Here is a 22,083-nt window from a genome sequence, read left to right as displayed (position 1 = left end):
TAGCTTAAGGGGAGATATGGATAAATATATATGGGGAGCATACAATACATTTTCTGATGCTTTGGTTGGATTTTTTTTAGCAAGTGAGGAAATAAAGGGTTACTGAAATTAACTTTAGTTGGTCCAGGAACTGGTCCAACTGCCATTTGGTAAGGAAGGAATTTTTTGTCCTCTGAAGCATATTAGAAAGGCTTTGCTCTGGGTCAGCTAGCAGTTTATTTAGTTTTATTAAGACCAAAATATTAAACTTTATAGACTTGTTTCTATTTGTTGATACATGGGATGGCCCCAGTTGTTGACATCCAAAGGTTCTCAAAGTTTTTTTTGACATCTTTAAAGAACGCCACTGTAATAGTATTGTTGGCTTAAAAAAATAATCTTGCAGCCTTTCCAAAGGTAGATAAACACACAGGGGTAGATTCACTAAAGGACGAATTTTCGCCAGGATCAGCTTCACGCAGCTCGCACCAGTTCGCCAGGTGCAAATGCGCTACGACTACGCCATTTCACTAATATGCAGAGTTTCCTCCTTGGCACCGAACGCTGGTGACTTTTCGCTAGTGTTACTTCAGCAGTGGGAGCATTTCTTAGCAAAGATGTGCTAGCGTCCCTAGCTAGTACCTACGGAAAATTTGCTTGTGATCTTTTGCTTAGGTCAATTTGTATACGGTGGGTAATTTAAAGTTGTATGGAGGCCTTTATTATAAATGTCGGTGCAAATGCTTGAAGTTACCACTTTTTATTACAAATGTCTAACGAACATAAATAAAGGCAAGAGAGTTAATATAATGCCCTACAGATGAGCCAACCGTAAAATTAATGTTCCATATGTTATGAAATGTCTGGGGAAAGCCGCTTATCCCAAAAAAGTTTGTTAGGACTTTTGCAGGCAATCCCGCTTCTAAAAAGGAAAAGACGCCAGAATTTTTTGAACCTTTCTTTTTGCTTTGCACGAATTTAATATAGCTGTTGTGAACCCGGAAACTGTTTAGCGACCACTTCCGACAGTGGAAGATCGCTTGCGAATTTTATAGTTTGCGCCAATGCGCAGTAAATGTAATAAAACTTCTTACTGAAAAAGTCGTTATGTTTGCTCTAAAAGATTACGACACTTTCAAGCACTTCTTAAGATTGCGCAATTGAGATTCCCAATGCACAATTAAAATTCACAATGCAATAACAGTTTAAGGAACAATATTACATTACTACATGTGGATTTTTATTCTTATTGGTGCAAATTGTTTTGCTCTTTGCGACTTTTACATTTCTGATTATAATCTGTTTCAATATCAGTACTCTGAAATTGCTTTGTTATATCACTACACTGCAGCCTAATGATTTGTTTATACAAGAAAGTTTTTATTTTCATACTGAACAATTCCTTTGTGTTTTTTTGCAATCTTCTTTCTTTTTTGGAGTTTCATTTCAACTATTTTTTTATGGGCATTATGGCCATTTTTACCTAGGGTATGATTCATCAGGGCTCATATAAGCCTTCTGGAGTCAAAGGGATTCACATTTTTAATGGTTAGACTCTGTGCCATTAAAGTTGTGAAATTCAGTCATGACCCACACTGAGCTGTTTCTAATTGGTCTAAAGTGAGATTTTGTTTTTTGCTAATGCTAAACCAGGCATTCTTTCATTACATCTGCCAGTTTTGGCACGCAGAATTTTTTTTAAAATGTACTTATTCATAGAAACAAGGGTTCACAACAAGACACGTGACAAAATTTAAAAAAAAATATTCATCATCCATTGTATGTTAATGGCAAATAATACATGTTGTTTCAGGATAGTTCTTTAAAAAAAAAAACTTTAAAAATTGTAATAAAAATGTGAGATTATTTGATCTCATATTTGTGAGTTGTCTAACAACCCTAATAAAATGAAACATGAGCTTTGTAGACAATTTTATGAAGCAGAGATTTTATTCAGGTATTGTAATGAACTTGAGCAGATGTCTGAGGGTGTTCGTGTTTGTGCATGTCAGAAAATACAGCATACAACTGCTTTAAGAATAGCTTGCAGAATTGAAACAGAGATACTATTGCTCCTGAGAAACATATAACCAACTAACAAAGTAATTTCTTAATGATGCAAGACCTGCAAAATATATGTCATGAATAGATAGTATGAATTTATTTTATGCAGTTTACATTACTAATAGACTCCATTTCAGTGAGTAACAATGGGAGAATATTTTTATCATCAGGGTTTCACAGATATGTCTTGTAATGTCTATACATTCAATATAAGCTGGATCATTTTCCTAGAATGAATAGCCAGCTCTATACAAATAAGACTTGGCAAAAATAGATTGTGCTTAATAATTCTGTCATTTTAGAATGTCACTGCATTTCTTTTCTTTTTTTAAGATCACTATATGGTTTACAATATTCAGCGTTGGTGGATTAGATGTAACTGCTAGTTCTTTTAGCAGTCTGATATACATTTGTGTCACTGAGATTTGTAATCTTGAAGTATATCCTAGCTAGACTGGCCTTTCGCCGCATCAATAATCAAGAGCCCTGTCCGGATTTCTTCATTTGGAAATCCGGACAGGCAGTTTTGACCCGGCAATCCCCTCCGAAAGCCAGTCTGTTTTGGTCAAAACCAAACTGTAGCCAAAAGTGAAATTAAACATACTCCCTAAAATTTTTACTCTTAATGTATTAATAAGTTTGAAAAGTCAAATTCCAGGATTACAGTATGCTAGAATAAAGCCAGGGCACATGAAGTGAAGCTGTTAGTAAACTGGCATAAGTAGAAACTGGCACAAGTCTGTTAGAGTTTGTTAGGTAAAATTACGTGATGAGGCACATTTATCAAAGGTCAAATTTAGACTTCATGAATTTTGTTAAACTCTAATAAATTAGAATATACTCGAAATTCAATTGGGGGTTATTTAATAAAAAAATTAATATCTTAAACTCGAACGAATATTACCAACCTTAAATCTCTAATCGAATTAGATTAAACTCAAATCGAATTAGACTAAAGCGTATAAGGAACGCTCACTGGTGCTTCTGTCCTTACCTTCATCTTCCCCAAGATGATGGCGCCCAGGGGGAATCACGTGGACGTCGGACGCCAGCGCGACAATCCGGGTGCAGCGTTATGACACCACCGTCAAAATGTGTGGCGTCAACACGCAACGTCAGCGTGTGACGCATAATATCATCATACACATTTTGGCGTGAAAATTCACCTATAGAAGGACGCCAGAGACCTACAGACTTCGCCCAATTATAGGTTCAACTCTGTTGTGTTCCTAGGTGTGATGTATCATTATTGAATTCCTGATCTTGACTTCGGCCTGTATCTTGACTACAAACCTTTTCTGCCTGAATTGACCTTTTACCTGGATTGACTATTCTTCTTCTTGACCCCCTTTGTTACCACAAACTGTTTGGAATCGACAGCTTCCTCCTTGGTCCGCAACTGCTAACTGAGCCTTCGGGCCTGACAACTCGAAATGTCAGGAAGGCTAGTAACATTTTCAAATTGGTCATCTCCCATTAACTTATACAAGAACTCAGCAGGTGTTAGGTGGCGAATAGTTGAATTTTAAAAGGGGCAAAGTTTGACAAATCTCGAAATACGAATTAAAGTTCGAATTGAGTTTGGATAATTCACAATTCGAATTTTAGAATTTTGACCATTAAAAAAATTTGATCCTTAATAAATCTGCCCTGATGAACAGTCCAGTTCTACTTGCTTTAAGCTCAAATAAGATCAAATGAATATACGATAATGGAAACATCAGGAAGCACTCACAGTAGTTACAGAAAGCAGCTGTGACCTTTCAAATAAAAACAGTTTTCGGCACCAATTGTACATGAATGCTTCCTTGCCTTCCTGACATATTCTGTGAGATGTGACTGCTTGAGGGGGAACATCATGTGAAACATTCCGATGCATTTGGGCATATTCGAGGGCATAAAGGGTTTTGCTAAACAACTGTTATGTGGGGCTAGTTTTCTTTTTAACAACAACATGCTTATGTGCGTTAACCTTGAGTAGCAATATAGTAAATAATGTAAATGTTTTAAAAACTGATCCATTTAGTTTTCTAGTCCCTTTTTCTCTTCAGTGTTTTACCCCTCCATTGGCTGCTGCTTTTAGATAGTTTCATTCATAATAATTTTTCAGAATTTCTAATATAATGAACTCAGATATTCCTTAACAGTAAGATTTATTATTATAGCTTTAAAACTAAGGACTGCTTTAGTGATACAGGTATGGGATCTATTATCCAGAAGGCATGGAATCCAGGATTTTTCAAATATGGAGTCTTTCTGCAATTTGGAACCCCATACCTTCTAAAAATCATTTAAACATTAAATAATTGCATGCTGCGTCTGCATCCGACAGTCGTGTCGCATCGGATCAACGCTGTGACTTTATCCGACAATGCATTCACTTACCTTATTTCCATTGCATCCGATTTGACGCCTGCATTTTTGTGCATTGCGTCGGATCGCTCCAAAATCATCCGTGTAGTCCTACCCTTAATGAGAAAGGTTGGAAGCTTTATGATTTTGTAAAGGAATACTCTCATGGGAAAAAAATGTTGTTTTTTTTTCAAAATGGATCAGTTAAAGTGCGGCGCCAGCAGAATTCTGCACTGAAATCCATTTCTCAAAAGAGCAAACAGATTTTTTTATATTTCATTTTGAAATCTGACATGGGGCCAGACAAAGTGTCAGTTGCCAAGCTACCCACAGTCATGTGACTTGTGCTCTGATTAACTATTATCTTTACTGCTGTACAGCAAGTTGGAGTGATATTTACCCCCTCCCTTTCCCTCCCAGCAGCCTAACAACAGAACAATGTGAAGGTAAGCAGATAGCAGCTCCCTAACACAAGATAACAGCTACCTGGTAGATCTAAGAACAGCACTCAATAATAAAATCCAGGCCCCACTGCGACACATTCAGTTACATTGAGCAGGAGAAACAATAGCCTGTCAGAAAGCAGTCCCATCCTAAAGTGCTGGCTCTTTCTGAAAGCACATGACCACGCAAAATGACCTGAGATTGCTGCCTACACACCAATATTACAACTAAAAAAAAAAATACACTTGCTGGTTCAGAAATTAAATTTTAGATTGTAGAATAAATTATTTGCAGTGTAAATAGTATAATTTAGAAATAAAAACTACATCATAAAAATAATGACATAATCCCTTTAACTACTTTATTCTCTGTTTTCACATTTTAGGTATGTTTTTGCTTCAGACCCTGGGATATCAAATGCTTTTGTTGATTTCCCATTAGCATTCTCTTTATAATGGTTGTGGTGCCTTTCACCAGTGAATATTGATAGCCCATTAATAATGATAATGACCATAACCTATATTTTAGTACATATTCAAAACCAGTGGAAGAGAATGTATTAGAACAACGAGGCACTTGTAATGGTATAACATATTTTTTATGGTGGTAATGGGTATCTCGCAGTAGTTAAGTTGCATACACATTACACAACAGCTATTTATTAGTCCTTAATTACAACAGAGAAAACAAGCAAATGCAATATACCTGATGATTGAACATTACATAGTCATTTCCACAGTAATGTACATTTCCTTGATAAATAATAAGCTTAACGAGCATTTAAGTGGAAAATGCTGTTAAAGATGCTTTAATGGACCACAGACAATCATCCCATGGTTTGCAAAACAAATTCCTTCATTTGCGCTGAGAATGTAGAATGTAAAACGAGTACTGTTAATATGGTGGATAGTTTGTTCCAGAGTTTTCACGATTTATAAACAAAGTGGATTTTTTATAATTTTCTAACTCTGTAATGATTTGTCATTCCAGACCTAGAACATGCTTTTCTTTCCACGCTGATAACTGGGCTTCAACACATGGCGCACACATTTCTGTTTTCACTTCCCCCAAATTTTCCAGTGAATGGTAAAGTGTACTTTGCAGTTGGCCTGGAGCAGCCCCACACACTTTGTCTACGCACAGATGACACTTTTTTTTATCCTATCTCATCCTATTTCTTTTTTTAGAAAATAGACCTAAAAGGTTGATTCAGCATATTATTATTGAAAGATAGATTTATAATTAAATTTGAGCTCTGCTGCAGGACCTGTACCTAGACGATGAAATAATTGTTTTTATTTGAACCATTGGTTCAAGAACCAGAAGTCAGATCAGTTCGCACCACTTTGTTGCGTCTTTCTGTACTATCCTTGAAATACATTCCATAAGATACATCTATGTGCTGGTCTAAAGTCATCAGCCCTTAGCTTGTTACTTTTCTACATTTTGTTGAGAGAAAGTATTGGGGGGTATCTTTTTGCAATGATCTATCATGCTTATACCCCAACACACATGCTTGTCAGTATTTATTAGGTATAAAGATAGATAGATAGATAGATAGATAGATAGATAGATAGAAGGTGGGCTCCCCATTCACAGGACTTAGGTGAGACTTGCAGCTACCCCCTTGAATAGAGTGTTGCCTGCAATCACCAGCCTTTGATTCTATAGGGGAAGGGAAGGAGGAGGCACATAGGCACCCCCTTACCTGTTCTCCAATTTCAGCTAAATTCAGACATGGAAGTTAGTCAGAGAGAGGGGATGCAGGCCACAACAAGGCTTTTTCTTTAAGGACAGAACTGGCCTGTGCCCCTGATGTTTCAACCACAGCCCTTTGTTTGCTAAACAATTTTAAAACATCTTACTAGTAGTCCACATGCAAGCTCTGTCTTTAAGGAAAGGGCTGACCTGTGCCCCCTGATGCTGCCCTGTACACTTTTGGCTGGATTTTTTTTATATTGCACAAGGTGCACAGCACAGCCATTTATTTGGACAGAAGTGCTTCTTGAATGAGAACTAAGGGGCCTTCTTTTATGCTCCATGGTGCTTTTGCTCTTCGTTCTGGGGGAAACATAAATGACCGATAAAAATGCACAAGAAAATTGCCTTTTACTTGAGAGCAATACTACTTCCTTATGTCTATGTTCCATCCTGTCTGAATACCTTCAGAAGTAAAAGCTCAGCACTTTTGATATAAACTAGTATGTAGAACACTTGGTAGACTACTTGTCACTTTGATGTGATCTTTGGAACAGATGTTTTCCATCTCCATGTTCATTTTAGCTCTTGCTTTTTAAAAATCATATTTATTTACTTTTAATTTAAAACACAGTTATTGCAGTGTTTGTGTTGGCATACATGCTTAATATTCAGTTTAACAGAGCATGAAATACAGTACAATAACGACAAGTACAAGTGCAGTGTACGTGAGATGTTATTAGGTTACTTAGGGATTGCTCCCACAACAAGATACATTGTTGTCCATTGTACACTTTGTACCAAACAGCCAGTACCGCTGTCATGGTAAGCATTATTAACATAAGCTACTGTTTAAATACATATTAATTGTCATAAGTAACTAAACTAGTTGGCAGGTTTCATGCTGGATTCTTAGTACCTTCCAGGGAGTACTCCTCAAGCCAGACTTCCAAAAGATTTACTGGTCTGAGGTAGCGCTTCTAATAGGTGACTATGAGCAATGTTAATGCAATTCCAGTGGAATTTCCATATTGATAAAAATCACTTTTCAGGAAGATTAATCATTCATCCGCAGTGAATCTATACTATTCTTTAATGTGTTCTATGTATTAGTTAATAATTGTTTTTTATTATTTGGATTGATTGCAATCAAGCATTTCATAAAATCAATAATAATATTATTTTATAATAATATAAAATCAACCCCTACATGTTTCATTTTGCTCTTAGACCCCACATAAATGGCAACAAACACTTATTTAAATAAATCAACATTCATGATGAGGGTATCTTTATAATCTTTCCAAATCATATTCCAAGTCTTCTAAGAAGCAGATTCAGAGATCGACTAGAAAGATTTCAATGAGGGAGTTTGACTGAAAAAACATTTTGAGTCATTTTATGACAGAAGAGAGGTATGACAGATTTGAACATGTGAGTTTTGCAGGAGACAGGATGAATGGAAGGTTAATAACATGGAATTCTAGGTAAAAGTATTATTTGATTCTCCAGAAGCGAAGCGAGGACGCTTGTTATAAATGAAGCTTGACATTTGAGAGGATAAGATATTGGCTATATAAAAAAAGGGGGTGTTTAGTGAAATTTCAATATTGGTACAAATTATATATTTTGGTTTGAGTAAATCAAAGGAATATAGACATTATTAACTTATTCAAATCAAAGAGCTGAACAGAAAAACAGATTTTGAAATGTCATGACCACTTAAACAGTAAAAAACTGGATGAACTTATTTTGGTAAAATAATTATGGGCTTTCAATTGGTGTTGCAGGCAGCAGGAGCTATCCGACCACTTGTGTCCACCGTTATTGCCTCCTCTTCTGATGGATTTCTAGACTATTCACTGGAACGGGCTAAACACAGAGCAAGTGAGATGCCACAAGCCTTTCAATATGATGTAATTTATCGATCATACCTTCAGGTAAGGATCTGAGATAATGAGCCTTTAAGTATTGATTAGTTTAAATGGCCTTCTAGGTTTTAAAGTATTTTTTTCTCAATTGTGTAATGTTTATTGGCATTTTGGGACTGCGATTTCCATGATGAATCATATAGGTGTTCATACATATAAGTGTCTGCTATAAATTAATCAAGGCTGTCCTTCCCTAACCACTGTACCAGAAAGATTACCAGTAAATTTGTTTTTTTAATCTTTCCAATTGTATCTGCAACATCTCAACAACCTTATTGTCTATTTAGGGCCAGCCAATCAATACTGGCTGCAATCTATTTAAACATTTCTCATGCATTACTTCCTGGCCTGTGCTTGTGCACGGAGCTCTCACTCCTTCCTTGTTTTGCTTCTTTGCCTCTCCATCTATCTCCAGTTTTTCATTATTCTCTGCCCACTTAAATCTGTACTGTTTCTCTCCCTCCTACACCTTGCTCTATTCTGTCCTGCTTCTCCCTCATTCTTTGATGGTGGATTTTCAGATTCAGGCTCTTTTCAGCATCAGGGTATTATAAATCTCTAAAAATGTGAGTTTTTGCGCAAAAAGCCTGACCAGAAAATAAATCAAGTTTTAGTATATAACCCTCATAAAGTAATATATATCTTAAATAGTATGTTAAAACCTGCTAGAGTATATATGTATCAGGCATACATTGCCCCCCTTAAGCTGTTAATGAATTACAACTTCGAGCATCCCAATTGGAAATTGTATTTCAGGAACAGAAGAAGGTGGACAGCAGGTTTGGCATGCTAGATATTTTTAAGGGCTTGCATTCTGGCAAACCACTCATTCCCCTTTCAGGATGACTGGTTTATCCTGCACATCAATTGAAACTGACAGAAAGAATCTGCTCTCTTTGAGGCATGTGCTAGATAGCTAAGTCATATTTCTCTATATCAAGGAAATGCATTAGATGAATGGGCAATTGTTTTTGTGGGAGAATTCTTCTGGGCTACTCAATGCAGCAACAATAACCTCCATGTTCCCTTCATCATGTTCTCACTCTTTCTGTCTTCCTTCCTAATGATGTTAGGAGACTGTTTGCTTTGTCTAATCGGATGCAGACTACATTCCATAGGTTATAGCTCCGGAAAAACAGTAGTGTCTGAAAAACGGATTTCATTTCAGATATGCTAATTGGGAGCTTCCTCTCTCCTTATTCGCTCTCGCAGCCAATTGACCTGGAGTACAGAATAATTTAACCCCTTTGTGTTATGGTTTTCATCTTTAGTAAGCTTGCAGGGCAGAGTGTGCATTAGTAACTTGAGTAAATTAAAAATCTTTTAGAGTGGGATTTATAATGAGTGATCATTTTGGTTTTAACATTTCTAATCTCTTGAAACAAGACTGTGGCTTATAAAGGTTTCCTCCACTCCACAGTACGATATACCGAGGTATTATGTTGATATGATTTAGAAGTCTTTACATAAATTTTTTCACCATTCTTAAAGGGTACCTGTCACCCAGACACAAAAAGCTGTATAATAAAAGTCCTTTTCAAATTAAACATGAAATCTAATTTCTATTTTTTATTAATGCATACCTAGCTGTTGTAAACTCATTTAAAAATCTCAGCTCTCAATCAAATATTGTCTGCCCCTCATAGAGGCGGGGCAGACAATTTCTTTAATTTTCCATTCAGCACTTCCTAGATGTCACTGCTCTCCTCGCATTCCCCTGTTCTCTTCACCATTTAATTGTGTAGCCAGGGCATGAGGATGGACATCAGGTCCCTCTTGTGCACAAACAAGATTCTGAGATGATGTAAGGCTTGCCTTAATAACAAGTGTCCATAAAATGGCTCCTGCCTGCTTGCTATAATTATGAATTCCCAGACTGAAGGAAACAAGATTCAAATCATTTATATAGTGTAATTAAAGTTCATTTTGCTTGACTAAAGTGATAAAATAGGATTTTGAATAATATTTTTGGGTGACGGGTCCCCTTTAAAGTAGTGGTTCACCATTAAGTTAATTTTTAGTAGGTTATAGAATGACCAGTTTTAAGTAACTTTTTAATTGGTCTTCGTTATTTATTTCCTATAGTTTTTTTTTTAATTATTTGCCTTCTTCTTCTGTCTCTTTCCCGTTTTCAAATGGGGGTCACTGGCCCCATCTAAAAACAAATGCTCTGTAAAGCTACAAATGCATTGTTATTGCCATTTGTTTATTTCTTTCTATTCAGACCCTCTTCTTTTTCATATTCCATTCTCTTATTAAAATCAGTGTGTGGTTGCTAGGGTAATTTGGACCCTAGCAACCAGATTGCTGAAACTGCAAAGTGGAGAGCTGATGACTAAAAAGATAAATAATGAAAAATGAATCCCAATTGCAATTTGTCTCAGATTATCACTCTCTGCATCATAATAAAAGTTAACCCAAGTGGGGTTGTTTAAACCCCTTCAAATTTGCCATACACAACACTCAGAAAAGCTGCAGACTCAGCCTCTCCAGAACGAGTTGGCAACTTATTGGACTGCTTGTTGGGCCTCCCAATAGGCTCTCTGACTGGTATCCTGTCTGAAAATTGGGCTGATAACTGTCAGGTAGGTTACCTATAGGCCTTCCCTATGATCTGAACATTGTCTACTGGGTCCTGCTGATTTGGCAACCTCATTAAATACCTGGATCTTCTAGTGTGTAGCCAGCTTTACTTTATTCTGCTTTCATGTTCCTTGTAAGACATACTTTCCTATACTGCTATGCTATTAGTTTTACATTTTGTTCGAGAGCCAATGCTTTTTTTCAGTTCTCAAACAATATTTGTAAATCTAACTGCAAGAATACCAAATAACAGAGATGGAGTTTATACATAACAAATACGAAAGGGAGCTTATGTTTCGAAAATGCAATTGCTCTACAATATTTTAAATAGATTCTTAATGTGTCTCTGGTCTTCTTTAGCTAAACAAGTTTAAAGATTTATAGTGACCGATTTGTCACATTTATATTTAAGCTCGGAACGATGTTTCTGAGAACTGTATAAAGTATATTTTATTTAGCAAAAGTTTTTTCCCTTTGCCCTCCATTTTCACTGTCAAATAAACAAGCAGATTTTTGTTTTCTTTTTTCTAAAACAGATCTTTCGTCGCATGAATCTTAGCGAATAAGAACCTGGAAATTTGATAATAAAGCACTAACCCTAAAAACAACTTTCTTATGCTAACATATGTGCCAGAGGACTAGCTGCCAACATAACTAAGTGCTGTAATGTTGTTATAATGGATACCAAATTTCAATCTAGATTGGTGGTCTGTTGTATAAACTTGACTTGTTAAATACTTCTGTGTTTGATTAGCTTGTTGGCACTAGGACTTGATTCAGGATATTAAAAAGTCCTAGTAAAGATAAAATATGACAGGGCTGAATAACATTTGCCATAAGTCTTTTAACCCAAGCCCTAAACAAATAAACTTTACATGATTTAGGAAGATTTTTTCAGTTTGTGACATTCAAAGAGGCTTTATAATAATCCATGTGATCCTCTATAGCAAATATAGTTCAGGAGATTTCATTGTTTGTGTTGCCTAAACCATGGAACCGTTGCAGGTTTTAACCTCGTTTGACCAGGTGATTGTGCTGGATCTGTCAAATAAGTCTTTCCAAGATTAAAAATACAAAAGACTGTAGGCCAGTGTTGTCCAACTTCTGTGGGACGAAGGCCAGAATTTTTCTCACCTACATGGTGGTTACCACAAGAACACCAAAAAAACCAAATGGTTGATGCTCATTGTTGGGATATTACTCATATGTGAAAATTTTAAGTTATATCAAAACATACCCTTAAATCCATATGCCTCCTCTTCCCCTGTGGATAACACAGCAACCCCCAGAACAGGATTAAACATTTTAGGAGCCCCTAACAACAATTTTCAAATGCTAACAAACCCCCAGAACAAATCACGTTCCACAGGTTGCGTAGAGCAGGCAGAGTATGGCACACACAGACCGAGTATGGTGCACAGGGAGAATATGGCAGGTAGAGTATGGCACACACAAGGAGCATAGGGCAGGTAGAGTATGGCACACACTGGGAGCATAGGACGTGCAGAGTATGGCACACACAGGGAGCATAGGGCAGGCAGAGTATATCACACACACAGAGAGCATAGGGTGGGCAGAGTATGGCACACATAGGGAGCATAGGACAGGCAGAGTATGGCACACACACAGGGAGCATAGGGCAGGCAGAGTATGGCACACACAAAGCATTGAGCAGTACTGATACCTTTGAAAGCTGACACAAGGTAAGCAGTCACAGCAGGCAGACTTTCAGGTGGGGGCCACACAAGGGGGGTCGAACGCCGTATGCGGCCCGTAGGCCGCCAGTTGAACAGCACTGCTGTAGGCTATTACACTCCACCCACGAGTGACTGCAATGTTATAGAAGTCTATATAAATCAAAACTATATACACTTATGGAACTTGCTATTCAGGATGCTTGGGACCTAGGGTTTTCTGGATAAGGAATCTTTACGTAATTTGGATTCCCATACCTTAAGTCTACTAGAAAATCATGTAAATAAACTCAAATAGGATTGTTTTGCTTCCAATAAGGCTTAATTATATTAGTTAAGATTGAGTACAAGGTACTGTTTTATTATTACAGAGAAAAGGGAAATCAATTTTAAAAATGTGGATTATTTGATTAAAATGGACTCTATAGGAAATAGTCTTCCCATTATTCTGAGCTTTCTGGCTAACAGGTTTATGGATAAAGGATACCATACCTGTACAACTAAATAAATACCTTGTTATACATAATATGAAGATGGAAATACTGTATGTACTGGCCTTTATTTTTCGTGTTTGGCCTTAGTCATAGAGCCGATTGTCATTGAAATAATTCTTTGTTTTTCAGGTTTCTGTATAAAATAAATAGAAAGATTAAAAAGAAGAATTGAAGAATGGTTTTAGAAGTAAAGCTTCAACCGAAAGGTTGCTCTGGTGTCACAACCAACAAACTAGTAGATACAAACTGACCCTAGTTTTGCTTAAAGATATGTTGAACTCTTTTTGTTTATTATAGCTTGATAGTACTATTCTAGTGTGTTATTTGGAAGGTCAAGAAGCACTTGTATCCTTCAAATGCGTGGGAAGTGGTCACTTCTTCTGATTGCACAACACTCAAAACACACTTACACAATCGCATCATAGCTGCATTTTCCTCATTTTGTTTAATACCATCTATGTACCATAATTCAACAACTATGGGTACAAAACTTTTGGGTCAACTCTTTTAGTGTTTTGCACCAAACAAGGACATTGGCACAGACAATATCTATAACGTTAGAATGTTAACATTCAGTAATGAAAATGATAACATAGGTATGGTATCTGTTTTCTAAAAATCCATAAAGCTCACAATGATGGGAAGGCCATCTCTCATAGACTCCATTTTAATAAAATATTTAAAATTTTTAAAATTGATTTCATTTTTCTCTGTAGTAATCAAATAGTACCTTGTACTTGATCTAAACTTAATATAAAATTAATCTTTACTGGAGGCAAACTATCCTATTGGTTTAGGATATTAATGCAAAGATCCATTGGTATGGGCAACAGCCCCGTTGTTATTCAGTACTAATGTCTGTAAAAGAGAATTTAATTTGAAGAGAATTTCTGCAAATGAAATGGACATTAGAACATGATGAATAGGGAACATCCAATATGCTGTTCCTTTGCCTCTATTATGTTTATGTGCAAGATGATTTTCTTTCTTTTTGGAAATCGGGGAAGCAAGGAAAATTTAAATGGTATATTATGTAGTGCTTCACCTCTTTTCGTTAGTAGCGAAAGGAATGTAAACACTATTTGCCAAGACAAATTAATTTAAATATTAAACTCTTCCAATGACATGCAGGCTTATAAGCTTACATGTTTATAATGTGAAATATGTGAATAAAGACAATGTAGTTTGTGTCAGTGAAGGGAATACTTTCAAAAAGGGAATTGGCAAATGCATATATATATACAGTATGTACCATGGGTACTTGATTACTTCTTAATAAATAAGAAGAAACATCATGTGTGCTGTTTTTCTGCCTCTATGTCTGTTATCTGCTCTCATTTATCTACAAGATGAGTTTTTCTAATGTAGATTTCCTTCCTTTAGTTAGTAACCACAGGAATACATGGAACATACTGTAAATAATATTTCCCAAGACAAATGACTTGGACATGCAGGCTTTTATGTTTATAATGTGAAATATAAGCATATGTGTGGACTCTAAATGACACATTCATTAAAAAAAAGAATAATTTATAAAGTACTACTACAGTGGAACCCCCTTTTATGTTTTTTGTAATGGAATTAAGTTTCCTATTAATGAGTTATCAAAATATCATATAAAGTTTTATTCCCTGTATAAAAAGTTTGTGTATACTGCATATAGCTGCCCCCATTTTAAAATAATTTTCAAACATGCTTTGCTATTGACCTTATTGGTAACTTAAGACTTAAAATGGTCATAACATGGGTGGCCACTCATACTCTCTCAGTCATGTCAACGCGTGGCCTGATTGGTCAGACAATTTAGGAGATTTGCTTGTGTATGACTGACTTACTCCAAATTGGTGCACAATTCAGCTCTACCATGCCGGAACTGCAAATGGGTCTGACCTCTATTGGCCTTTGACCTTATAATACTGTATTGCTATAACTCTACATGAAAAAAAGACATTGAGAATAGGTTTTTGGTCATGGGAACACTGAACTTCATCCATTTCATTCACTTGTTTTGAAAATATGGAAATTATTTAGAGGAAAAGATTCCCTGAAACAGAGATTAAAAAAAGATTGATTGTTCCCAGATAGAATATGTTAGGAATGTCCATACCATTATGGTTCTTTCACTATGTTAAACAATTAATAGATGTAAATTGTAGATGACTTTCTACAAATGTAAAAGGTATTTACATGCATAAAAAAGCATATATTGGAAGATGAATCAGAATATATTGTTTCTGCCAGTGTTTACTTGTCCAGGTTTTGTGCACCTTATACTAGGTTATACATTTTGTGAGTTAACCATGCATACAATTCATGCCAAAAGTTCTTTCTGCGGTTGTAATTAATTGTTATATATATATGCATTACAGTTGTATAGCACAGACACTCTTTACCACAGGATGTGTAAAATAGCCATTTCCCTTTTTAAAAATTCCTACATGAAAAGTAAATAAGATAACGAGTGTCTCATTGATTAAAGTAGCAATGTTTGGACTAAATTAAGAAACTAAAATTGATTAAAAATAACAAGAAGCTAGATTGTATAGAATTGTACAGAATAAATAAACAATGTGGATTTTTTTCCCATGTGATTTAAAAAAGACCTTATAGTAATGAATTATATATTGAAAAAAACAAGAGATGCATGCTATGGGAACTGAGAACATATACCATATCAGCACAATCATGACTCCTCCAACTGATTTGAATACTCCAATAAATTATGCTTGGCTATGGCACACTGGGGAGTTTTTTCCCCTTTGTACCTCTGGTGGAAAACAATGGAGGACAAATGCCCTTCTCCTCCTGTCGTTGCCCCTAATACTATTGAATGAAAAGGATACTATTGGATGCACTATCCCTCTTTCAGCATCTGTTTTGCTTCATTCTCTCTTTATGCAGGCGTTAGGTGTCAGATATTCATTGACAGTTAGATCCAATATATCTTATAGGGGGGCTCCTTTTGCCTAGAAGATGTATTAGAGCTCACTCACCAGACATCATGTCTCTCTACATGCAGAATTTGTGTAAAAGGCAGTTATTTTGTTAGATTTTGTTTGTACTGGAACCAGTTATTTGAGTAAACTCTAATTCGTCTGCTAGGAAAGGAAGCCTACCCCCCTAGGAAAGGAAGCCTACCCCCTCATTGCCCCATGAGATATATTGGATCTAACTGTAAATGAATATCTGACACCCAACTGCTTCAAGAAGACAGAATAAACAGATGCTGAGAGAGGGATAGTGAAGAGAAAGTTGATAATTTCAGAAACGATGCAGAATAAGTAATTGATTATATTTAGAAGGTTTCTTATTTCAGCATGATAAGGCTTATATTACATTTTCATTTTCTTTATAGATCCCTTTTAAAGTCATGTAAACTCCGAATGCAAAAATCATGAAAAATTTGTGAATTTTTTTTATAAAATCTAACTTTTAAAAAATCACGATTTTTTTTGGAATTTATTAATCCCCAAGGATGGAAAAGTCAGAATCTAAAAATCCAGCATCTCAGACCTGTCCAGGTTGCATATAAGTCAATGGGAGAAGTCCCAATGATTTTTTTGACGTGCGCTGGGTTTCGTGCAATACTCCGAAGTTTTCAGAGTTTTCGGGTGGAAAATCTGGAGAAATCGTGAAAATCCAATAAAAAATCTGAAAAAAACATGAAAATATGATTTTCTTCCTGCAAAGCAAATTTTCGGGAAAATGTAATAATAAATAACCATAAAAAACCCGAGCGGATTTGATTGGAGTTTGTTGCAGAAAATATTGAGATAAATTTGGACTATGATAAATAACCCCCTAAGTAAACTCAATGGGCTGGTTTTTCTTCCAATAAAGATTAATTAAATCTTAGTTAAATAGACAAGGATGGTATGTATGTCTGCTTCTATGAGATAAGTATCCATGTATAGTTTACCAAAAATACTGTATGTCACCATGCGGTCTCATCAGAAATAAACCCAGTCCAAGGGTTGCCAAATATTGGAAAAGCTCAAAGTAGGCAAAGGGATCCACAATTAATAAATGCAGTATCAAGGTAGTAGTAAAATTTAAAAAGTATTCATTAGGACATGTATAGCCTAACAAAGGCTATGTTTGGCTATACATGTCCTAATACTTTTTAAATTGTACTACTACCTTGCTACTGCATTCATTAATTGTGGATCCCTTCACCTACTTTTAATTAAATCTTTGGTTTAAGTTTGGATCAAGTACAGGTATGGGACCTGTTATTTGGAATGCTTGGGGCCTGAGGTTTTGCTGGATAACGGATATTTCTGTAATTTGGATCTTCATACCTTAAATCTACTAGAAAATCATGTAAACATTAAATAAACCCAATAGGCTGGTTTTGCTTCCAATAAAGGATTAATTATATCTTAGTTGGGAACAAGTACAAGGTACTGTTTTATTATTACAGTGAAAAAGGAAATCATTTAAAAAGGGAGACATCCTTTTTTGTAATTTGGAGCTTTCCAGATAACAGATCTCATACCTGTACAAGGTGCTGTTTTATTATTGCAGAGAAATTTGGATTATTTGAATAAATTTGATTCTATGGGGCAAATTTACTAAAGTGGCTAACGCTGGCGAAAATTTGCCAGCGTGACTTCATTTCGGAACTTCGCCGATTTATTAACGGTCGCTGGCGTAACTTTGCTAGCAAAGGAGATAGACTCTAGCGGTACTTCGCTCTCTAATGCCAGTCGAATTTGCGCTCTGGTGAATGGACATAACTACGCAAAGTCACTAAGATGCGGATTTTACTGAACGTTACCTCTTGCTCCCGACTTGCCTTCACCACCGCAGACTAGGCGAAATTTTTTCTAAGTCCCAAAAAACTCTTGCATCAACTCTATCTTGTTTTTATTAAGGTTTCCCAGGCTTGTGTAGTGTAATGTATTGGCTGCAACATATACGTCCATTGAACTTTAACTTCCCGCTTGTATGCAAATTAGGCAACGCTAGCGCGCTAGCATGGCGCAGTAATGCTAGCACAACTTCGCCAGCGTTCGGCGCCCTGGACGCAACTTCGGATTTAAGTGAATTAGTATTCTCTTGGAGAATCTACGCCTGTCGAAGTGTTGCGCTGTGAGCGAAGCCGTCGCTGGCGTATTTTCGGAGTTTAGTGAATTTGCCCCTATGGGAGACAACCTTTCTGTAATTCAAAGCTTTTTGGATAAAGGATGTCAGGATAACGGATCCCATACCTGTATATAAAACCAATAATAATAATAATAATTTTGGAGGGACATTCCCTTTAAAGCATTGGAGAGCCCATTTAAAGCATCTTAGCTAGTTTATTAAGCATTCTGAACACTTTTTAAACATGTTTGTTTCTGGTATAAACTTAGATGCCATGTTATTTGCATTTTACTACTGTAAAAGTTTACAGCCAGGATACTGTACTGAGAAGTGGTCATAAAATTTCCACTTCATTTGAATTGTAGGTTATAGGTTTGGATGGGCGGCAGGAGGCAGCAGAATATACCTCTAATGCAAATGTCCCAATTTAGTGCTTGCCCTTTAGCAAAGTTGCCAAAAAAAGCTCTTTTATAAAAGAAGTGTAAAGAAGAACGTTGTATTCCTGTAACAGTGGTAGTGCTAATAGTGTCAGAATAATTTTCTTTTTTTAGTTTGACAGTTTGCATTTTTTAGGCAAAGCCACATTTAAAATGAGGCATATTTGAGGCAGAGAGATAGAATCTTGCCAGTTATTGACAAAGCAATTGTTTGTTTTATTCCAACAGTGTACTGATTATGACCTGGATTTTGGAACGGAATGCCTGCACTTGGCTCTGCAATACAGCAACGTTAAAGCTAAGCTGTTAGAAGGACCACCTGATCTTTGGAAGGTAAGGTAAACATTCCATGCTGAACCCCACCCCTCAGTGTTTGCTCTACATTCTCTTATTGCATATACAGAAGTGATGATATGACAGCTAATCAAGCAGTCTGCAATCGCTGGAGCCTGTAGCTTATGCAGTAATACCTGCCCTAAGTAACAGATGACAGCGTGCAGTATATAAAGAGCAGTTTTGCATGAATGGTGCTTTTAATTTGAAAACAATTTTTGATCAAAGGTAGATAACCTTTATTTCCACCTTTAAACCCATGTTTAAAGAAGAAAAATCGTTTATGGGAACTGTTTGCACGGAATATGCAAACTGCAGGATTTCTTTACCCAGCTCCCATTAGTTTGTTAGTTTTGATTTGAGTAATTTCTGTTAGTACATGAAAAAACCATGCACTCTATTATCCGGATTGCTTAGGATCTGCGATTTGGATCACCTTATGGGGCAGATTTATCAAGGGTTGAATAGAAAATTTGAAATTCGAATTTTTGAATTTTTTAATGGTAAAAACTGTCAAATTTGCCTAGGGAGTTATTCAAATTTGATTTGAGTTATTTAAAAAATTTTAATTCGATTTTCGAGATTTAGTATACTCTGGCTATTCGCCACCTAAAACCTGCTGAATTACTGTTTAAGTCAGTGGGAGGGTTCCAGGGATCAATTTGAAGTTATATGCAGCCTTCCTGACATTCGAGTTTTTTTCGGAGAAAAAACTCAATTCAAAAATTCGAGTTTGATTCAAGTTTTCAGGTCGATTTAATTCATTCGAGTTTAAAAAAATAGATTTTATTAATAAAATTTTGATTGTCGAATTTCAAATTTATGGGAGTTTAGGGGAGTTTTTGAAAACTCACATGAATTCGAAATTCGACCTTTGAAAACTCTTCCTCCCAGTGGGTCAATAATCATTAAAACATTAAAGGGGTGGTTCACTTTTATAACAAAACATGTAAAAACTTTCCTGGGCAAATATCAAGCATTTTACTAATTTATTATGATTACCTAAAATCATCGGTTTCAGAGAAATTGTACCCGCAAAGTGCGACTCATCTGCATTATACTCTCCTCAAGTGGACTCGTTCAGCAGGGTTCGGCGACACCATTTACTAGCCTGCCCCCTCATCTTCAGTGCCAATTACATCATTAGCTATGAGGGCAAAGTCTGCTTCAAGCACATTGTGTGCATGCTCCCGCGACATCCGTAGTGATCCTAATATGATAATTATCCAATTGCGCCAATTTATCCAATCCCACCAAATGTTTATGTGTAGTAGTATAGTAGGCTGGAGTGCTGCTAAAGATAATGTGTAGACTTGGATTGGCTGTTGTAGTATTTGTGAGTACTTACCCTGCTTGTCTAGGGGTGTCAACGTCGCACCCACGGTAGGGAACCCACCGTGTCCTTCTCCCTGCACACCAATGCGCGTTCTGAAACAGTAGCCACACCGCTCGCTTCCGGGTTTGAGTGGTGGCGCGGATGATGTAACCCCCCTTTGCATGAGATTTGACTATTTAAAGGCACAGACGCCTTTTGTTTACTACCCAATGTTAGGTCTATTTCATAGTTCCTGGGTCTGTTTTCTCTGTATTCCTGATCTGTTACTGACCCTGCCTTCCCCTGATTACGTTTAGTTTGCTGCCTGTCCTGATCATTGCTTTGTTTTTGACTATTCTCTTGTATCCTGTTGTGTACCGCGATTTTGGTGTGTTTGACCTGGCCTGTGACCCCGACCATTCCTACTTCTCCTGTATCTGTACCGCATTGTCTGATTATTACCAACCCAGCCTGGCTTTCGACTACTCTTCTTGTTTCCCATTCTACAACCCAATGCTTGGTTCTCTTGCTTGCTCAGAACTCTCTCCTTGGGCCTCTTATGTTAAGACCTGGCGGCATCCTAGTAGCAGAAGGCTAGTCCCGAAGCCAATAGCAGCTGTTATAGGTAAAAGGGTGAGCCGGGACCGGGTATCTGAGTTTTGGATACCCTCCGTTACAGTATTAAAGCCAATCGCTACCATCGAGGGTGGGACACAATGCGCCAATACACCAACAGTAAGGGGAAATAATTCAGGGAGGGTTGTGATGGTGCAGGGTTTGGGAAAGCAGTTTCTAAACACGGTTACTCATTTTTCCATGGGGAAAGGACAGCAGCTGAAACAACGCTATTCATGGTAATACTTGATTTTTTTTAAAAGTGTTTTTTCTTAAAAACAGGTAGAGAGTTGAGGACACTTAGTTCACTATACAACGTGATAGCTCAAATGTTGTATTGAAGGAGAACCACCCCTTTAAATAAATCCTATAGGATAGCTTTGCCACCAATATGGATTCATGCAGCTTAGTTACCATCAAGTACAAGCTACTTAGTTACCATCAAGTACAAGCTACTATCTTTGTTTAGTTCCACTTTTGTTGCTTAAAGGGGTTGTTCACCTTTAAATTAACTTTTAGTATAATGTAGAGAGTGATATTCTGAGACAATTTGCAATTGGTTTTCAATTTTATTGTTTGTGGTTTTTGAGTTATTCAGCTGCTCTCCAGTTTGCAATTTCAGCAATCTGGTTGCTAGGGTCCAAATTACTATAGCAACCATGCTATGAACCATGAAAAAGTCAAATAACTATAAAGTAAAACATATAAATAATTAAGAACAATTGCAAAATTACTAAGAATTGGGCATTTTATAACATACTAAAAGTTACCTAAAAGGTGAACCACTCCTGTAAAAGGCATGCAGCTAAGAGGGATGAATGGCAAATATCCAAGCACTCCTAATTTAGCTCAATAATATATAATGAGGTATAATCAGTACAAATGACTTTCTATTACAGAGAAGATAAATAAATGAAAACAAAGTAAGGGTCACATCTCTGTATTGCTGTAGAGCCATATGTTTACCAGCAAATTGCAATGAAAATATTTCATAATTTTTCTGAAAACATGGATCCTTCTAAGTTGTTATACAAAAGTAGGATCCAGATGGAGGTC

At 36.5% G+C, this 22,083-nt stretch overlaps 1 protein-coding gene across 1 annotated transcript in view; it reads left to right on the top strand.

The window, feature by feature from the left end:
• The window catches only part of crppa.L (CDP-L-ribitol pyrophosphorylase A L homeolog), a 104,720-nt gene that overhangs the window by 14,136 nt on the left and 68,501 nt on the right, over positions 1-22,083 (top strand). Inside the window, exons 3-4 of the mRNA XM_041565919.1 lie at positions 8,328-8,477; positions 18,993-19,097. Coding sequence (XP_041421853.1) covers positions 8,328-8,477; positions 18,993-19,097 — 255 coding nt within the window. The remainder of the gene's footprint in view (positions 1-8,327; positions 8,478-18,992; positions 19,098-22,083) is intronic.

This window comes from Xenopus laevis, chromosome 6L (assembly GCF_017654675.1).
Source record: "Xenopus laevis strain J_2021 chromosome 6L, Xenopus_laevis_v10.1, whole genome shotgun sequence".
NCBI classification, from domain to species: Eukaryota; Metazoa; Chordata; class Amphibia; order Anura; family Pipidae; genus Xenopus; species Xenopus laevis.
This window is presented reverse-complemented; position numbering and strand designations above follow the sequence as displayed.